Source organism: Taudactylus pleione, unplaced genomic scaffold, assembly GCF_031769625.1.
Source record: "Taudactylus pleione unplaced genomic scaffold, aTauple2 ptg000206l, whole genome shotgun sequence".
In the NCBI taxonomy this organism is placed as follows: domain Eukaryota; kingdom Metazoa; phylum Chordata; class Amphibia; order Anura; family Myobatrachidae; genus Taudactylus; species Taudactylus pleione.
This window is the reverse complement of record NW_028284608.1, coordinates 10404738-10419755: the sequence shown is the minus strand read 5'-3', so window position 1 is coordinate 10419755 and position 15018 is coordinate 10404738. Positions and strand designations below refer to the sequence as shown.

At 41.0% G+C, this 15018-nt stretch overlaps 1 protein-coding gene across 3 annotated transcripts in view; it reads right to left on the bottom strand.

Moving 5' to 3' along the window:
* The window catches only part of PLCB1 (phospholipase C beta 1), an 808463-nt gene that overhangs the window by 547597 nt on the left and 245848 nt on the right, over positions 1-15018 (bottom strand). For all 3 annotated transcript variants that reach the window (XM_088478043.1, XM_088478041.1, XM_088478042.1), the window contains exon 3: positions 3188-3256. In XM_088478043.1, coding sequence (XP_088334169.1) covers positions 3188-3256 — 69 coding nt within the window. The remainder of the gene's footprint in view (positions 1-3187; positions 3257-15018) is intronic.

Here is a 15018-nt window from a genome sequence, read left to right as displayed (position 1 = left end):
ACTGCAGCACAGAAAAAGCTTAAACTCTAAATCAGCTTTATATACATTGAAGGTAGAAGGCAACAAAGGCTATTTGGAAGGGGATTATAAGAGAGAATATAAAATAGGATATAAATATACTGCTTGAAAATACCATCTGGAGAGAACAAAACAGGAATTTAGGCCTCAGGGAAGAAAACTTCCAACTAAGAAATGCCATAAGCACCGGAGGGATGCCATTGCTATGTAACAAACAAATGTAACTCAAGGCTGCCTTAAAGTGGACCTGTCACATATGCACAAAGGGGTAGCCATATTGTGGACTGAATTAATATTCATGTAAAAAAGGGCTGAACTAATATTCAATATTCATGTGCCTATCACTGCACTAGAGCCCAAGCCTCCAACCATTTTCCTTGTGTTCCTCAGCATAGTGTAACCACATCAAGTCGGGGGGTATACCACATGCCAGTGGCAGATGAAAGTGCATGTGCTGTGGACTTTTTAAGTTCAATCATGGCTACCATTAGAAATTGCAGGCCACAGTACTATGGGGATGGTATGCTTAGGGGTGTGTGAGCTTTCCCCATTGAAGATATCGTGCCCCTTGAAAATAATTCCACTGAAGGAGCTATGGCCCTATTATCTTTATCTGTACTCTACACCTGACCTCCCATCTTTTTCTAAACACACATTTGCCCACCTTATGCCTGTCTCTTCTTGCTGATAGCTGCTCTCTGGTCCAATGCACTGATTTATCAGATCCACACACACAGCAGACTGAGTAGGAGAAGTTGCTACCATTGGGCATGGGCAGCAGCAGCTCTGTTCTGTCCCTTACACTGCATGTTGTGGCCTCAGCTCCAGTAAGATCAGAGCCGTAACTAGACTTTTTGGTGCCCTGTGCCAGAAAGAGCATTGACGCCCCCTCATTTTTCAAAGGGACATAATGCACCCAAAAAAGGGCCATGGTTTCATGGGGAAGGGCCAGGGAAGAGATAGGAGAGGCCAGGAGATGCTGGGGATGAAATAAGAGGAAGCTACAAGCAAGAATGATAATAAACAGAAATTTGACAGGCCCAAACAGCGCCCCCTGACCTTTGGTGCCCTGCGCGATGGCACCGGCCGCGCTACCCTAGCTACGGCCCTGAGTAAGATCATATTATAAACAATTGCTATTGTGGTTATAATTTGAGCTTCTGACCAGGTCGGGGAAGGGGGGTTTCTGGGCAACTGGAAACACCCCCTGCCTTTGCCTATGAAATGATGAGTAGTTTTAAATTTTTAAGTAGTAATCATCACAAATCTTGTAACTATATTTTAATTAAAAAATAAAAACATTTCATTAATATAAGCAGTTTTTTGAGACACAGAATTATCTCCCTCCTGTATTTCATTAAGAGAACACCCAAAGCACATTCTTGAAAAACTCACAGTGTTATAAATATTATATGTACAAAAATACTTGTTTCCTAAGCCTTATCCTTGTGTGAAAATCCTTCAGGACATCTAAAAGCACTTTTACTTGGAACCTTGTGATAATTGGTTACCTTCCAGAGTAAGCGGAATGAGAACAGAATGGCATGTTACTTTTATAATGTAACAGTCACAAAGTCATGTTTAGGGACAAAGGACATAAAGCAGAAAAAAAATATCCAGGCGATACACAGTCATTATAAACGTATGGGTAATTTTGTTGTATAGATTTTCTTTTTCAGCTGCAAGAAACGCATTAGTCTCAACTAAGACTTGTGTCTTTTTGATTAGATTTGATCCCATCTACTTGCTCATTTTCCAAGTGTTGATAAAATGCATAATACTGTACATTCAGCCATCACAACACATCTATAGCTGTGGATCAGATCGTACAAGTCACTTGCTTTCCATTAAAGTTACAGTGGGATTTAAAGTGATTTATTGTGATTTATAGCATTTTTCAATGTTATCATCATACAGTTGGGTGGAGGTGCAAAATATTTGCTTTTTTTAGTACTTGTATGTTATAATGTCAGAAGTTAGACAACATTGGCATTATTCACTTAGGGTTAGGCACCCCCGAGGAGGGTTAGGGTAGGGCTAGGGGAAGGGGGGATTAGGTTTAGGTACAAGGGGGGGAGGTTAGGATTAGGCACCCCCCCGGGAGGGTTAGGTTTAGGGTGCAGGGAGGGGGGGCTAGGTTTAGGCACTTACGAGGGAGGGTTAGGCACTAGGAGGGGAGGTTAGGGATAGGCACCCCTAACGGAGGGTTAGGGTTAGAGGGGGGGTGGAAAGGATTAGGAATACTTAATTTACCTCCGCTGTCGGGATCTTGTGCATCGGGCTGCCGGCGTCGGGATTTGAACCGCCGGGCTGACGTCCGACGGTCAAAAATACCCATTCCTTCAGAGAGACAACTATAAATTGAGGTTGCTTTTAGCTGGATCTCTATACTTCAGATTAGGCAAAAATGTATTTTAAAATTGTGAGCACATTTTATGTTGACATGGACGTCAAAAAGTATTTTAAGGGTAATGCACCTGGTAGTCCACAACTGTCAGCTAATACTCTGTCCTTGAGGTGGAAATTGCTAATTTTGGGAAGATCATACAATCAGATAAGCCTTATAATTTCTACTCTGAAGTGCGCTTACATTTGGCGTGAAACCATACACATGGTCACATCCATGTAGTGCACTACAAGCGCTCCATTATCTATTTTGCTAGTATTTGTGAGAAGTCCTTTGCTGGTTTGGACTGACACAAGGATGAGTGGCCACAAAGGACATAAGCTGTTTTACTATTTAAAGGTATCGTTAGTAATGCTGTCTGCGAGAAAGGTTTGGTTGTTAAATTGCTTTTTACTGGTTTAGCTTGCAGTAGAGCGATGGCTGACCTCATGATTCATATAAGGTACGTTAGGGGAAAAATAAAATAAAAAGTAGAAATCATTGGGTGTAGCGGTCCTAATTTTCGGATGGTTTAGCAAAATTACAAATCCATTTGCTGATTTGATTCCCTGCGATCAGTTCCAAGGACACAGAGATGTGTCAGTACCCACCTCACCGCTGCGCATAGCAGGCAGGTAGGTGCAATTAGGTCACTAAACAATGAGCATATTATACATTTATTTTGCACCTTACTGTGCTACTTTGAACCAAAAAAGGATAAGCTACATTGGAATCGGGTTACCACAGCCCCGCCGCAATACGTTTTCACATATAACTTCTTACCTTTGGAGTTCGGGCATGTTTTCCACACCTGGCGTCCTTTACCAGACTTATATCCAAAAGTTCAGTCTCCTAGGGAAAGAAAACAAATGTGAACTTGTATAAAAGATGAAAAATGTATCCTTACTTACAGTACTTTCTGCATTATGCAAAGAGGTTGCTAGCACTTAATACCTGTGCTCATTTTATGTTTCTCCACAAAGTGTAGCCCGTTATCTAGAGCCGATCCTGGGTAAAGGCCGCATAGGTGAATAACTGGGGCATCATTGCTCCAAGAGGGCGCCCAACAGTCATGGCAGCCTGCCCAAAAGTTGTTTAATGGGCACCAGCTAAAATCTTGTCTAGGGCACTAAATCGGTCAGGGTCAGCTCTGCCGTTATCCCAAACAATGTGGCTGATGTGTAGCAATGACAAGCTAAATATCAGTTTATTAACATTTATTATTAGTTTGCAATGTTGTTTACTAAGTGGTTTTAGAGATAGCGTTCTTATCGTAGCTGGGCTCGTCTCTACCTTCAATTAATCCCTACTTTGACTATACAGGCTTAATTTCATTTTTATAACCAAATGATCTATAATTGGTTTATTCTCATGGAAATACTGTAAGTGCAAAAGCTCATAATGCGACTTAATTTCCCTTAGGAAAGTAGCAAAACTGTAAGTGCACAAATTGAGGTCAAATACCAACAATTAACATCTTTCTGTAAATTTCCCCTTCAAATGAGTCTTTCATTGAATATATGCTGCCATACATAGAGCTAAAAGAAAAAAAAAAAGTGAATAAACTGCCTGTCAAGAATGTGAAGCTAATTGCTATCTAGGCTAATGCTTATGTAAATTGCTTTTAAAAACACTTCCTTGTGTATATATTTTTTTTTATCTCACTCATGCACTTAAAAAAAAAAATTCCTTTCCAAGAAAAATTAAATATATTCAGAATCTAGGCAAAATCTAAGCTCCAAGAAATATTTATTTACATAACACGTTGAATCCGGAGCTGACTGTAAATCTGATTCTCTAAAAAGATCACCAAGTTGAGACATATTAATCGACTTAATTAAAACCCAGTTAATTGCCTGGTCGAATATACTATAAATTCAAAAAGATTTTCACTTATTTGTACAAGCTTTCATTGTACATTAAACATTAGTTCTCTTTGCGCAGCTAAGACGAGAGGAGGATATGAAAAAATTTTTTTTTAACTGATAGAAAAAATTTCGCTAATTTAGAAAAAATTTCGCTAATTTAGAATGATTTAGATTGGACTGAACGTCAGCATAGGGCGAGGAGCGCATACTAACACATAAGTAGACTGATAAAGCAATTTTCTCTTCCCCATGCAATGTATATGGGAACATTCTGCTTAGAAGCAAAGTAAAGTACTGTAATTGAATAAATTTAAAATAGAAAATCAGCCACTTGGCCAGATTGTGTTCTCTCAACCGAGCTGGGCAAAGAACCAATGTGACACATATTATTGCAATACACTTACATAACAAAAAAAAAACCTTTTTGCTGACTCATCAATCATAAGTTTGATTGGATAAACAGCTTGATAAACTATAATAATGTTGTAACAAAAAACGTACTGAAAAAGTAAAAAACAGTACTCTCCTGTTCAGTATACAGTACCGGGCGAATTAATTTCAAGCTAATAAAATAATTACCATAGGACAACTGAAGGGTGGGGGATGTGTTTGTTTTTTTTATAACTGGGGCCAGTTTGTTTTTGTAACAATGTATTCACACACCTTGTTAAATCTGGTGTTACAATTTAGCATAAGAAGTTTAACATCACTAATGTTGTTTTGATATGAAATATTAGGAAATAAGGTGTGAAACAGATACAAGCAAAAAGTTCAAATCTCACTCAATTCATAGAGAACAAATTCAGCAAAATGCTGTTTTAGCAATACAGCATACTTACCTAATCTCCCGGACTGACCTGGAAACTCCCGAATCTCGGGTGACTCTCCCAGACGCCCCGAAAAATAGACAAGTCTCCCAGAGACTGCCTGTTGTCGCCTGGTGCCGCCAACTTCGCAAGGGAAGTTAGTGGTCCGTGTGGCTTGATAACGCGATTTGCGCCGAACTGCGTCATCATGGCCATACCTCTGCCTTGAACTGCAGGGAATCACAGCAATTTGAAGTGGGACCACGATTATATAATTACACTACCCAACTGACTACTCAATGCCCCCTGAGTCCTCCCACCACATCCCCTTGGAGCTCCCGGAGGGGGCAGACAGGTATCACAAGTAGCAAAATACAGTGGAATAGCATTCCATTAAAAGACAAAGCAAACGTTGATTTAGTAGACTGTGAGGCTTGTTCCTCTGCAAAACCTGATTCGCTTAAAATGTCACCTTTTATTCACTTATCAGTCATTTTAAAGTTCTCTTTTTTAGTAACTATTCATATAATATTTCCCTTAATCTTACATTTTCTCTAAAAGACTCCACACAGACACATACACCTCTAACCTACATGTACCCGACATAGGCTATTTTAAATGTCTAGCTGTCTGTCATAGAGCTGTAAGGAATACGTGCTCCTTCCCCACTGTGCATCATCCTTTATGTCAGGGTAGCTGAATGGACTGAAAGCAAAAGTCCACATACTCAATGGCGTTATAATGTATTATATGTATAATCTATTACAGTGTCGGACTGGGCCATAAAGGGCCCACCGGGAGAGTGAAGCCATGATTAAAGGGTGTGGTCATCCACTAGAGGGCGTGTGGCTAACCACCACAGTTGCTTGGCTAACCATTAGGCAAATCTTGGTGTAGTTTCTATAGAAGCAAACTAAAACCCGATGTTTATCAGTGGCCCTGCTCCATAAGGTAACTGACCCTCTAATAGAGCAGCAATGTACAAGGCACTCAGGCAGTGGGTCCCTAAAAGGACCCTTGTGGGCCAGTCCAACCCTGAATGTATAATTAGTAATACATGTATTACTAGCAGTCTTAGGAATTCAATTCTCAGAAATTTGTCCCTGTGAATTACAGTAGCCTAACATTGCTAATTTTCCTACATTTCTTTATGGGGTGCAAGGGAAAATTAGAGATGTCAATGTCCGCAAGGTGTCAGCTATTTGAGCGCCCCCATGGCGATCGAAACGAACTTCACATACATCATCGAGAATTGAATTCCCCTCATTAACACTAGAATAATGTATGTAGATGGTGTTGACTTTGAAACCCATTGTTCCCAATGTTACCATACTCACCTGCATCCACACGTTAGGGAACGCTGCAGTTTCGGTGTTAACTCCGTTTAATTTCTATCAACACGAATAAATTGAGCTCTAGTAACCTCCTCAAATGATTATTAATCATCGCATGTCAAACATGTTCAAGGGCACATAAAAGTTTATAAAAAACCTTTTTTGCTTGTGTTTTTTTTTGGGGGTGGGGTGGGGGTGTTGTACCTAACAGAGTATTAATCCACATCACTAAGTACTGTGACATACCGATCAATGTAATGGTTAAGCAGGGATAAAGTTAATATATTAAACTAGTATTTGCACAAATGCTTAAAAACACTTCTCCGTCAGAGATTTCTCCTTCAAGAATCTTTATCTGGAAGCAATTAGAATTTTTAATAAAATGAACCAACAGTATTACTTCTAATCACCAAAGAGATCACAGCATGAAAGAACACATTAAATTCCAATTTATAAAAACACAAGCTATGCTAAACATTCCCTGTCACAAAAGGGCATAACACAATTTCTATTACAACAATAACAAACAAAATACCAATAAAGGGACAATAATTAACTATAATTATTTTGTGTATCAACGCCTCTATTAATTACTGAAAAGCATTAAACATGTATTTATAATATATTCTTAAATTGGTTACCTTTCCTTTTAAAAATCATACATATCATACACATTCCATTTAATACCTATTTTTCCTATACTCAGTGGACACAACAGGCATTTTCTGGGTGAAAACAATACAATATTCACTCTAAGCACTATGAATGCTGATAGTCAAAACAATTATGATAAACTCTACAATTAATAGCATGTTTGAACAAAAAATGCGTGCCCATCTACCACGTCACGGTGAACCCCATCAGATGGGTCCCTGACAAGGGGTGCTAGTACCAGGAAGGAGACATCTTCAAGTGCACTTTATATACACAAATACAGAAATATTAGATTGAGCACTACTATGATAAGTCCTTGATAAATTTACATAATGTGTTAGTATTAGGAATGTTAGGGACCCATTTGATGAAGGTCACCTTCACATGGTAGATGTACATGCATGTTTGGCCAAACATTTACTTAGAACTTCATTTATACTCCATGTTAATTGTAGAGTTTATTATAATTGTTTTGACTATCAGTATTCTTAGTGCTTAGAGTGTGCACCTGCAGATTATTTTTGGTGTATGGTACTACAAGTCACAGTATGGTAGCACCTCTTATTATGTTTAATATTATACAGTGCAGTCCATACCCACTCCCCTTCCTCTTTTCTACAATATAGTATTGGTAGGAATGTAGCCAAGGAACCAGTTACATCACTGGGATATGTGCCATGTATCTCAGCAATGACACAGGATTCTAGTCATATTTGTCTATCTCCAGGATCACTATTTACTCTCCTGCTGCCATGTATTGTTAATTATAAATCCCACATTCTTCCCTGCAGGTCAACTCAACCTGCCGGAGGACCACCAAGGAGCTGCTGAGCAAAGACAGTGATTTCCTGCAGTCACTGTGACTGCTGTCGGTGCTAAGGAGCCTCTGCTGTCATTGCTCATGAACCCCTTCATGGTAACCCAGCAGTCTGATCACAGTGACTATCAATGTGTGTGTATGCTGCAGTGAGTTACAGCCTCTGCTGCTACTAGTGTGAGCTGTGACTGAGGGTAAGCATTTGTATTAGTAATCTTTAGTCAAAATACTGGGGGAGATATTATTCCCAATGTAAGTTGCTCACTGTGAACGCACAAAAAATACAATACAACAAAATGTTTTAAAATCCATTTTTTTACCAAAAGATGTTTATTAAAGTTATGCTGGCCATACACCTGCACGATTTTGGGCCGATTGCCCGATTTTTGACGCATCGTACGATGAATCGTGTAGAAATCATGTATTTTTTAAATTGGATACGATCCGATGCGCACTCCCACAACGCCTAAAACGTATCGTATTATCACATGTGCAGCCCATATGATCCATCGTATTCATATGCTGATCGTGCCGTGTTTTTCACCATGCGATGCATCGTTGGTCATTTCAGTGACATTTTGAAGAATGATGAACAGTTTTTCAGCAGGCACACGATTGATCGTATCGTGAGATCGAATGTACACCGTGTGTCCAAAGTGCCTTCGGGACTGCCAGGGAGCTGCCTGGGACTTCAAGGGAAATCGTAAGTCGAATCTTATCTTACGCTGGTCGTGCAGGTGTATAGTCAGCATAAGTCTGTAATTTCTTATCAGATGTGGTAAACCAATGGTATTTAGGTGAAATATAGGTTCAAAAGTAGTTGAATGATACATATGTTTCAAAAAAATAGCTACCTTGATAAGGGTGATCTATAGGTAAGTATATTTTACGTAGCTGGTTAATACAGCGATATGTGGTGCACTATAAGCAGCCTGTTTAAATAAATACTATCACGATCCCAAACCAAATCCTCAAAGTAGCTCATGTTAAGTATGACGTAGTATTACAGATAACAATCCATTCCTCGGATAGGAGTAAGTTGTGTTTGATTCGAGTATCGGGTGTCGGTAATGATTTGGAGGATACTATAAAGGTATGGAAAACAGCACAGCCAATAAATATAAAGTTGCAGGCAATCCAGTGTTCACAATGAAATAGCTTCTAACACACCAAAAAACATACTTAGCAACATATTCTCAGTCAACTCGGCTAGGAAGTTATGCTTAGGGATGAATTCACACAAAGACAAATTGCATTTGGAATATATTGTACAGGCATCACATTTATCATGTATATTGTGCTTTGTGAGAAGAAAAGAAATATCACAGCGAATAGTTACAAACAAGAACTTGAGTATTGCAAGCAACAGCAATAGTTGCATAATTTCCAAAAATATATTGTTACTAATATTATTTAGAAATATCTCGCAACAAGAATTTATGCTAGATACGCCTATGGGAGGAGTTAGACACGCCCTTTAGGTGGAGCTAGACACGCCCCCTCAATAATACGCTTTAACAACTATAATCTCCCTGAAACAAGTTTTCAAAAAAAGGCAAGTGATTCTGTAGCGGGGACGAGCCGTGATAATGCAAATCACATTTCCATAGCCCCCACACTTGTTCCCTGTACAGCACCTCCCCGTCTGGGATCTCCCGAAGGGGAACAGCAAAAAGTACGTAGGTACAGTATGCTCCTACCATGCTTATTCTTTGTAAACAATGGGTAGACCTTAAAGTAAGAATATTAGCGTATCTTTAATATCCTAAATACATAATGATTAAATAAATTAACATGAGGATGTCAGTTTTAATCTCACAACTCACCTCACTTGTATCAACAACAAAGCTAATCGTAGCAAGCACGTCTGTTTGTGTATAGTACCGTATGATTAAACCCTGACACACTAATGCTCATGATTGATCACATTTCTTTAATTAAAGGCTGAGGCTTTGATTTCTTTTTAATTGTTAATGTATATTATTTCGTAGAGTGCAGTATTCATCACAGTGCTGTAACAATGTTAACATGTAATCAATACTTTCATCATCTGAATCCAGCACTAATATAATATTTGCTAAGGTAGCACAGGGCTAGGCATAGGTTTTCTCGTTGGGTGCCAGATGTTCAACATTACAAACCAAAAGGGTTTCCAGAGTGCAACCAACATTAAAGCATATACCAACATTTACAAAAGTAATAAATGGATAATGATAATAAAAATAATAACTACTTCCATGTCCTTCCTTTTATTAAAATAGTTTGCTCATGTTAGGTTGGTAGTCTGAAGACAAGGGCGTGCTTCAGAATTTTGTACTGTTATTCACTGTGAGCAGGACTAACAGTGGCAGGGTTCAATCACCAGAGGCCCAGGCTTCACTCACCAGAGGCCCAGGCTTCACTGGGCATGCAGGTCATATTTGGGTTCTCCAGTTTGGGGGGGGGTCTAGTGTGAGGTTCTGAATTTGTTGTGGACCCGGGGTGGTGATAGGAGCAGACACAGAAGCAGACTTAAAAGAAAAAGTGGAGTTTTTAATAAGTGACTTAGAAGACATGGGAATGGCAAATGAAAAAGTCCAGGTATAGCACTACAGTGAACTTGATAACTGTAGTGGGGGTTAATGAGAAAATGTCCAGATAGTGACAGGCAGGAACAGTCCAGTATACAAGTATGGTGAGCTGAAAACAGAATGCAGGTATGATGAGCTGTAACTAAATGCAGGCTTGATGAGCTGTAACTGAATGCAGGTTTGGTGAGCTATAACTGATGCAGGCAGAGGTAGTGAAGTCCAGCTGGGAATGAAATGAAGCAGGGTGCAGGGAAACAGCAGGTTCAGGTACTCAGGCAGGTAAGAAGGTATATGGAGGGTGCAGGGTAAGTCCAGCAGGTTGGAGCAGGCAAGGTTCAGGCTAGGAGCATATACAAGCAGGCAGGTAAGGCACAGGTACTCTTTCTCAGCCGCAGCTGAGAAACATGTTGCACTGGCAAAGGAAGGAAGGCTCTGGACCTTCCTAAATACCTTCCTAAATACTCAGTGCCGTGCTGTGACTGGCTGGAATGAGCACATGACCTACCAGGATTGGACAGCCAGAATCACATAGCCGCAGGCAAGATGGCGGCGCCCATGCCAATGGAACGGAAACACCGCCAGACCTCACCAGGCCTAGTGACAATGTGCCCGCACAGAACCACGCGCAGCCAATGCCCCTCGCCAAACACCAGCACCACTGCCAGAGACCCCCCCACCATAACGACCTCACAGGTAATACCCGGTGACTACCATGCCGAGAAACCCTGGCCGTGACATCTAGTGCAGGGGCGTATTTAGAGAGGAGGGGGCCCATGTCCACTCACCATTAGGGGCCCCCTTTTCTCTAGCCGGTGGCCGCGGCGTACTGACACATTCAGTAGACTCCGGGCACTAGTCTGTGCCTGGAGTATACTGCGCATGCGCAGTACACTGGGAAAATAGTGTGGCAGCCATTTTCCCGGCGATTTCCCTACTGCACATGTGCAGTACGCCGGTAAAGTGGCCGCTGTGGCCACTTTCCAGGCGTTCTATGTAGCGCCTCTCCAGTCGAAGTGGGACTGCGGGAGGTAAGTATTTGGAAGTATGGCTGCAGGGTGTGCGGTGTGGGCCCCCCTGGACCCAGGGGCCCGCAAACCCTGCACCCATTATAGATACGTCTCTGGTCTAGTGAGATGGAAAGGTCTCATTTATGAGGTACAGTAAGGATTGGCGCTTGAGGTGTGGAGCAGCACAGTGCTCAAATAAGCTGCAACGCGTATCGCAGAACTCTTATGGTGCCTACACACATGGCGATATTTTACCCGATCTGGCCGATTCCAACACATCGGAACGACAGATCGTGTAAAATATGCCCGAATCGTGAGTCCCCCACTCACAATCACGATGTGCGTCTCCGCAGGTCGCACATCGCATCTTCAGATCTGCCATGCTGTAGGGCAGATCTGACGATCTCAAGTCTCGATGCACTGCATAGTTTAGGAGGCACGATAGATTGTGTCACAAATTGCCAGCTTTTTCAGACCAAATCGTGCCCACGACTGCCGGGGAGCTCCCGGGGAGAGTTCAGGGGGAAATCGTACACATCGTGGGATTGTGAGCACATCGCTATACGTGTAGGCACCTTTAATGCTTCCTCAGACAACAGAGATCTGTGATACGCATTGCTGCTATTTTGAGGCACGATTTTTCCATTTTCCCATTCACCCCGTACTTCTTATTTTCTATCTAATATTATTTTTTGCTTTTAGTATTTTTTGTCCTTATTTTAATACTGTTATTTTCAAATCTTTTACACCTTAAGTCTCTTCACCTTTAGAGAATAAATATTAAATTTTTTATATATTGATGGTCTCTTCTAAAATTGGGATTACCATTTCTAATTGTTTTTTTCTGGGAACGCCCTGGCACTTTAGATTATTTAAGACCATATACCTCTCTTTAATGAGAAAACAGGACTTTATTACACTACCATTAAACCGAATCGAGATTATAAATGAATGCCCAAGTGAATACACAAATTTATAAAGGGTGAGTACGATCCTTAATTATTCATTTTGATTTGTCTGTAACCCTTTCTGAGGATCCTGAGGAATAACCGCCAGAAAGTTTAAAGCTTTCAAGAACTTCACTTAGAAAAATAGCTGCACATCACTGGCAAAGAAGCACCTGGTTTTTACTCGTGAAAGTAAACACAAGTATAAAATATTCAGGCACCATTGCTTTTAGACTTTTCCAGCCAGCATTTGTTTCCCTCATAAACCCTTCCAGAAGATTTGACAAAAAAAAAAAAAGATTTTTAATATTTATTGCACACGCAGTAAAGCATGAATTAAACATTAAAGATCTAATATATATTTTATCGCACAAAACTTTATATCCTGCGCTAGTCGGGGAATGAATGCCAGATTAAAAGCCAAAAAGTTCTTAAACTGTGTCAATGATTCCTTAATTTAGCACATTAAATAACCTGGAAGTCACGTAGAGAAGAGCTTGAAAATAATTAAATTAGTAGGTGAACCAGAGATAAGACAGAAATAATTATTACAATACTGTATTTTGCTTATAAGCTTTCTTATACAAGTACTACATAATAAACTCACACTTTTAAATTATCCAGTGGGTGGGGCAGGACAGGGCTCTCAAGCCCCACCCTCATCACAATGAAATGTCTCTAATTGCTGGTCCTGGAGAGGGGCGGAGTTAAAGCAATAAAATGTGCTTAATTTTAGCCCCCACGCCTACTCTCTACAGACTGACGATCCTTGGTATTATCTCCCCATCCTGCCCACTTCACTAGGAAGTGGGCGTGATACCGGAGATCCACCCTCTCTTCCGGGGGTGTAGGGGACTATCCGAAACATAGGGAGTCTCTAGTACCTTCCAGAAGAGTAGGTAAGTATGGATAAACTAAATATAAATTGAATTTGTATAATGCTGTACACCTGTTTAATAATTCCTTACTTATATAACGCCTTTTTAAATTTTTGCAAAGGATGAGGCAGCCATCAGTTGCTATTCTACAGTAGGTCATTTACATCAGTCCCTGCCACAATGGAGCGTCGGGGATGTAATAAACCTTGGAGAGAGATAAAGTGGACGGAAATAAAGTACCAACCAATCAGGTCCTACTTGTCACTTTACAGGTTATATTTGAAAAATTACATTTAGAAGCTGATTGGTTGGCACTTTATCTCCGTTCACTTTATCTATCTCCAAGGCTTAGTACATAGATAAAGCTGAGTAGATCTCACTTTTAGGGCTAAATTTACTAAGAATCGTATCTGGTCCGAGTTTAAACTCTCACAGCATCGCTGAAACTCGGGAAACTTCTTCCTGCTGAAAGTCACAAATTTACCAAGAATCATGATTTGCTGAATCAAGTTTTTCAATGGTGTATGTGATCGTGATTATCCCTGAGTTTGCTGAGTCTGACCGCAGCCAAACTCACCCAAACATGCAGCCTGCACATATCAGTGAGGTACATGCAGGCTGCTTGTATGTGAAAAAAGAAATAAATGTTTTTTTTTTTAAATTATGTAAGGTCCCACCCCCCAAAGCATGACCAATCCCAGGCTCCTGAGCCAGTCCTGGTTCTAAAATACAGGGGGAAAAAACGTGCAAATGTATTTTTAGGAACCAGCACTGGGCTCCCAGAGCCAGTGCTGGTTTTAAAAAATAGGGGGGAAACATGGCGTGGGGTTCCCCCTATTTTTAAAACCAGCATCGGACTCAAACCTAGCCGGGGTGTAATGCCATAGCCAGGGGACCCTTTCACCAGATCTTCCTGGCCAAAGCATTACCATCCCAAGCTAGTCAGTCCAAGCTGGGGATCTCAGGAGAGGTGGGAACACCCCCAAGGCTTAGACTGAAGACCCAGGCTCTTCCCTGCACCCCTGGCCAGTGGGTGAAGGGGTAATAGTGTAAAAAATAGATAAATACTATTGTTTTTTACAGTGTAACGTGCCAGCGTGCCTGCCCTTTAGCACTTGTGGAACTACAAGTGCCAGCAGGCGGCCGGCACCCATACCCCCACTGTAAAAAAATAGTAAAATAACTCACACACCTTTGAAAGTAAAAATTTATTACATTCATAACTAGTCATTAGTTCAACATTAATAAATCATTCATTCATAATGTCAAACAGTTATGATGTCAACATTGTTAGAATGTCGACATTAGGGTTTGGCTGCAGGATGTGAGGGTTAGGGATAGGCACTAGGGGGAGGTTAGGGCTAGGCTATGGGACGGAGTTTAGGCACTAGAGGGAGGGTTAGGAATAGGCACTAGGGGGAGGTTAGTGTTAGGCTATGGGGAGGAGGTAAGGGTTAGGCGGTAGAGCAGGGGTGGGCAATAACCGGTCCTCCAGCTGCTGATGAAATACAATTCCCAGAATGCCTTTCAAAAGTTTTAGCAAGGCCAAATAGAGAAACTTTGGCAAGGCATGCTGGGATGTGTAGTTCTTCAACAGTTGGAGGGCCGCTTATTGCCCACCCCTACGCTAGAGGGGGGGGAGGTTAGGGATAGGCATTATGGGAAGGTTAGTGTTAGGTTATGGGGAGGATATTAGGGTTAGGCGCTAGAGAGTTAGAGATAGGCACTGGGGG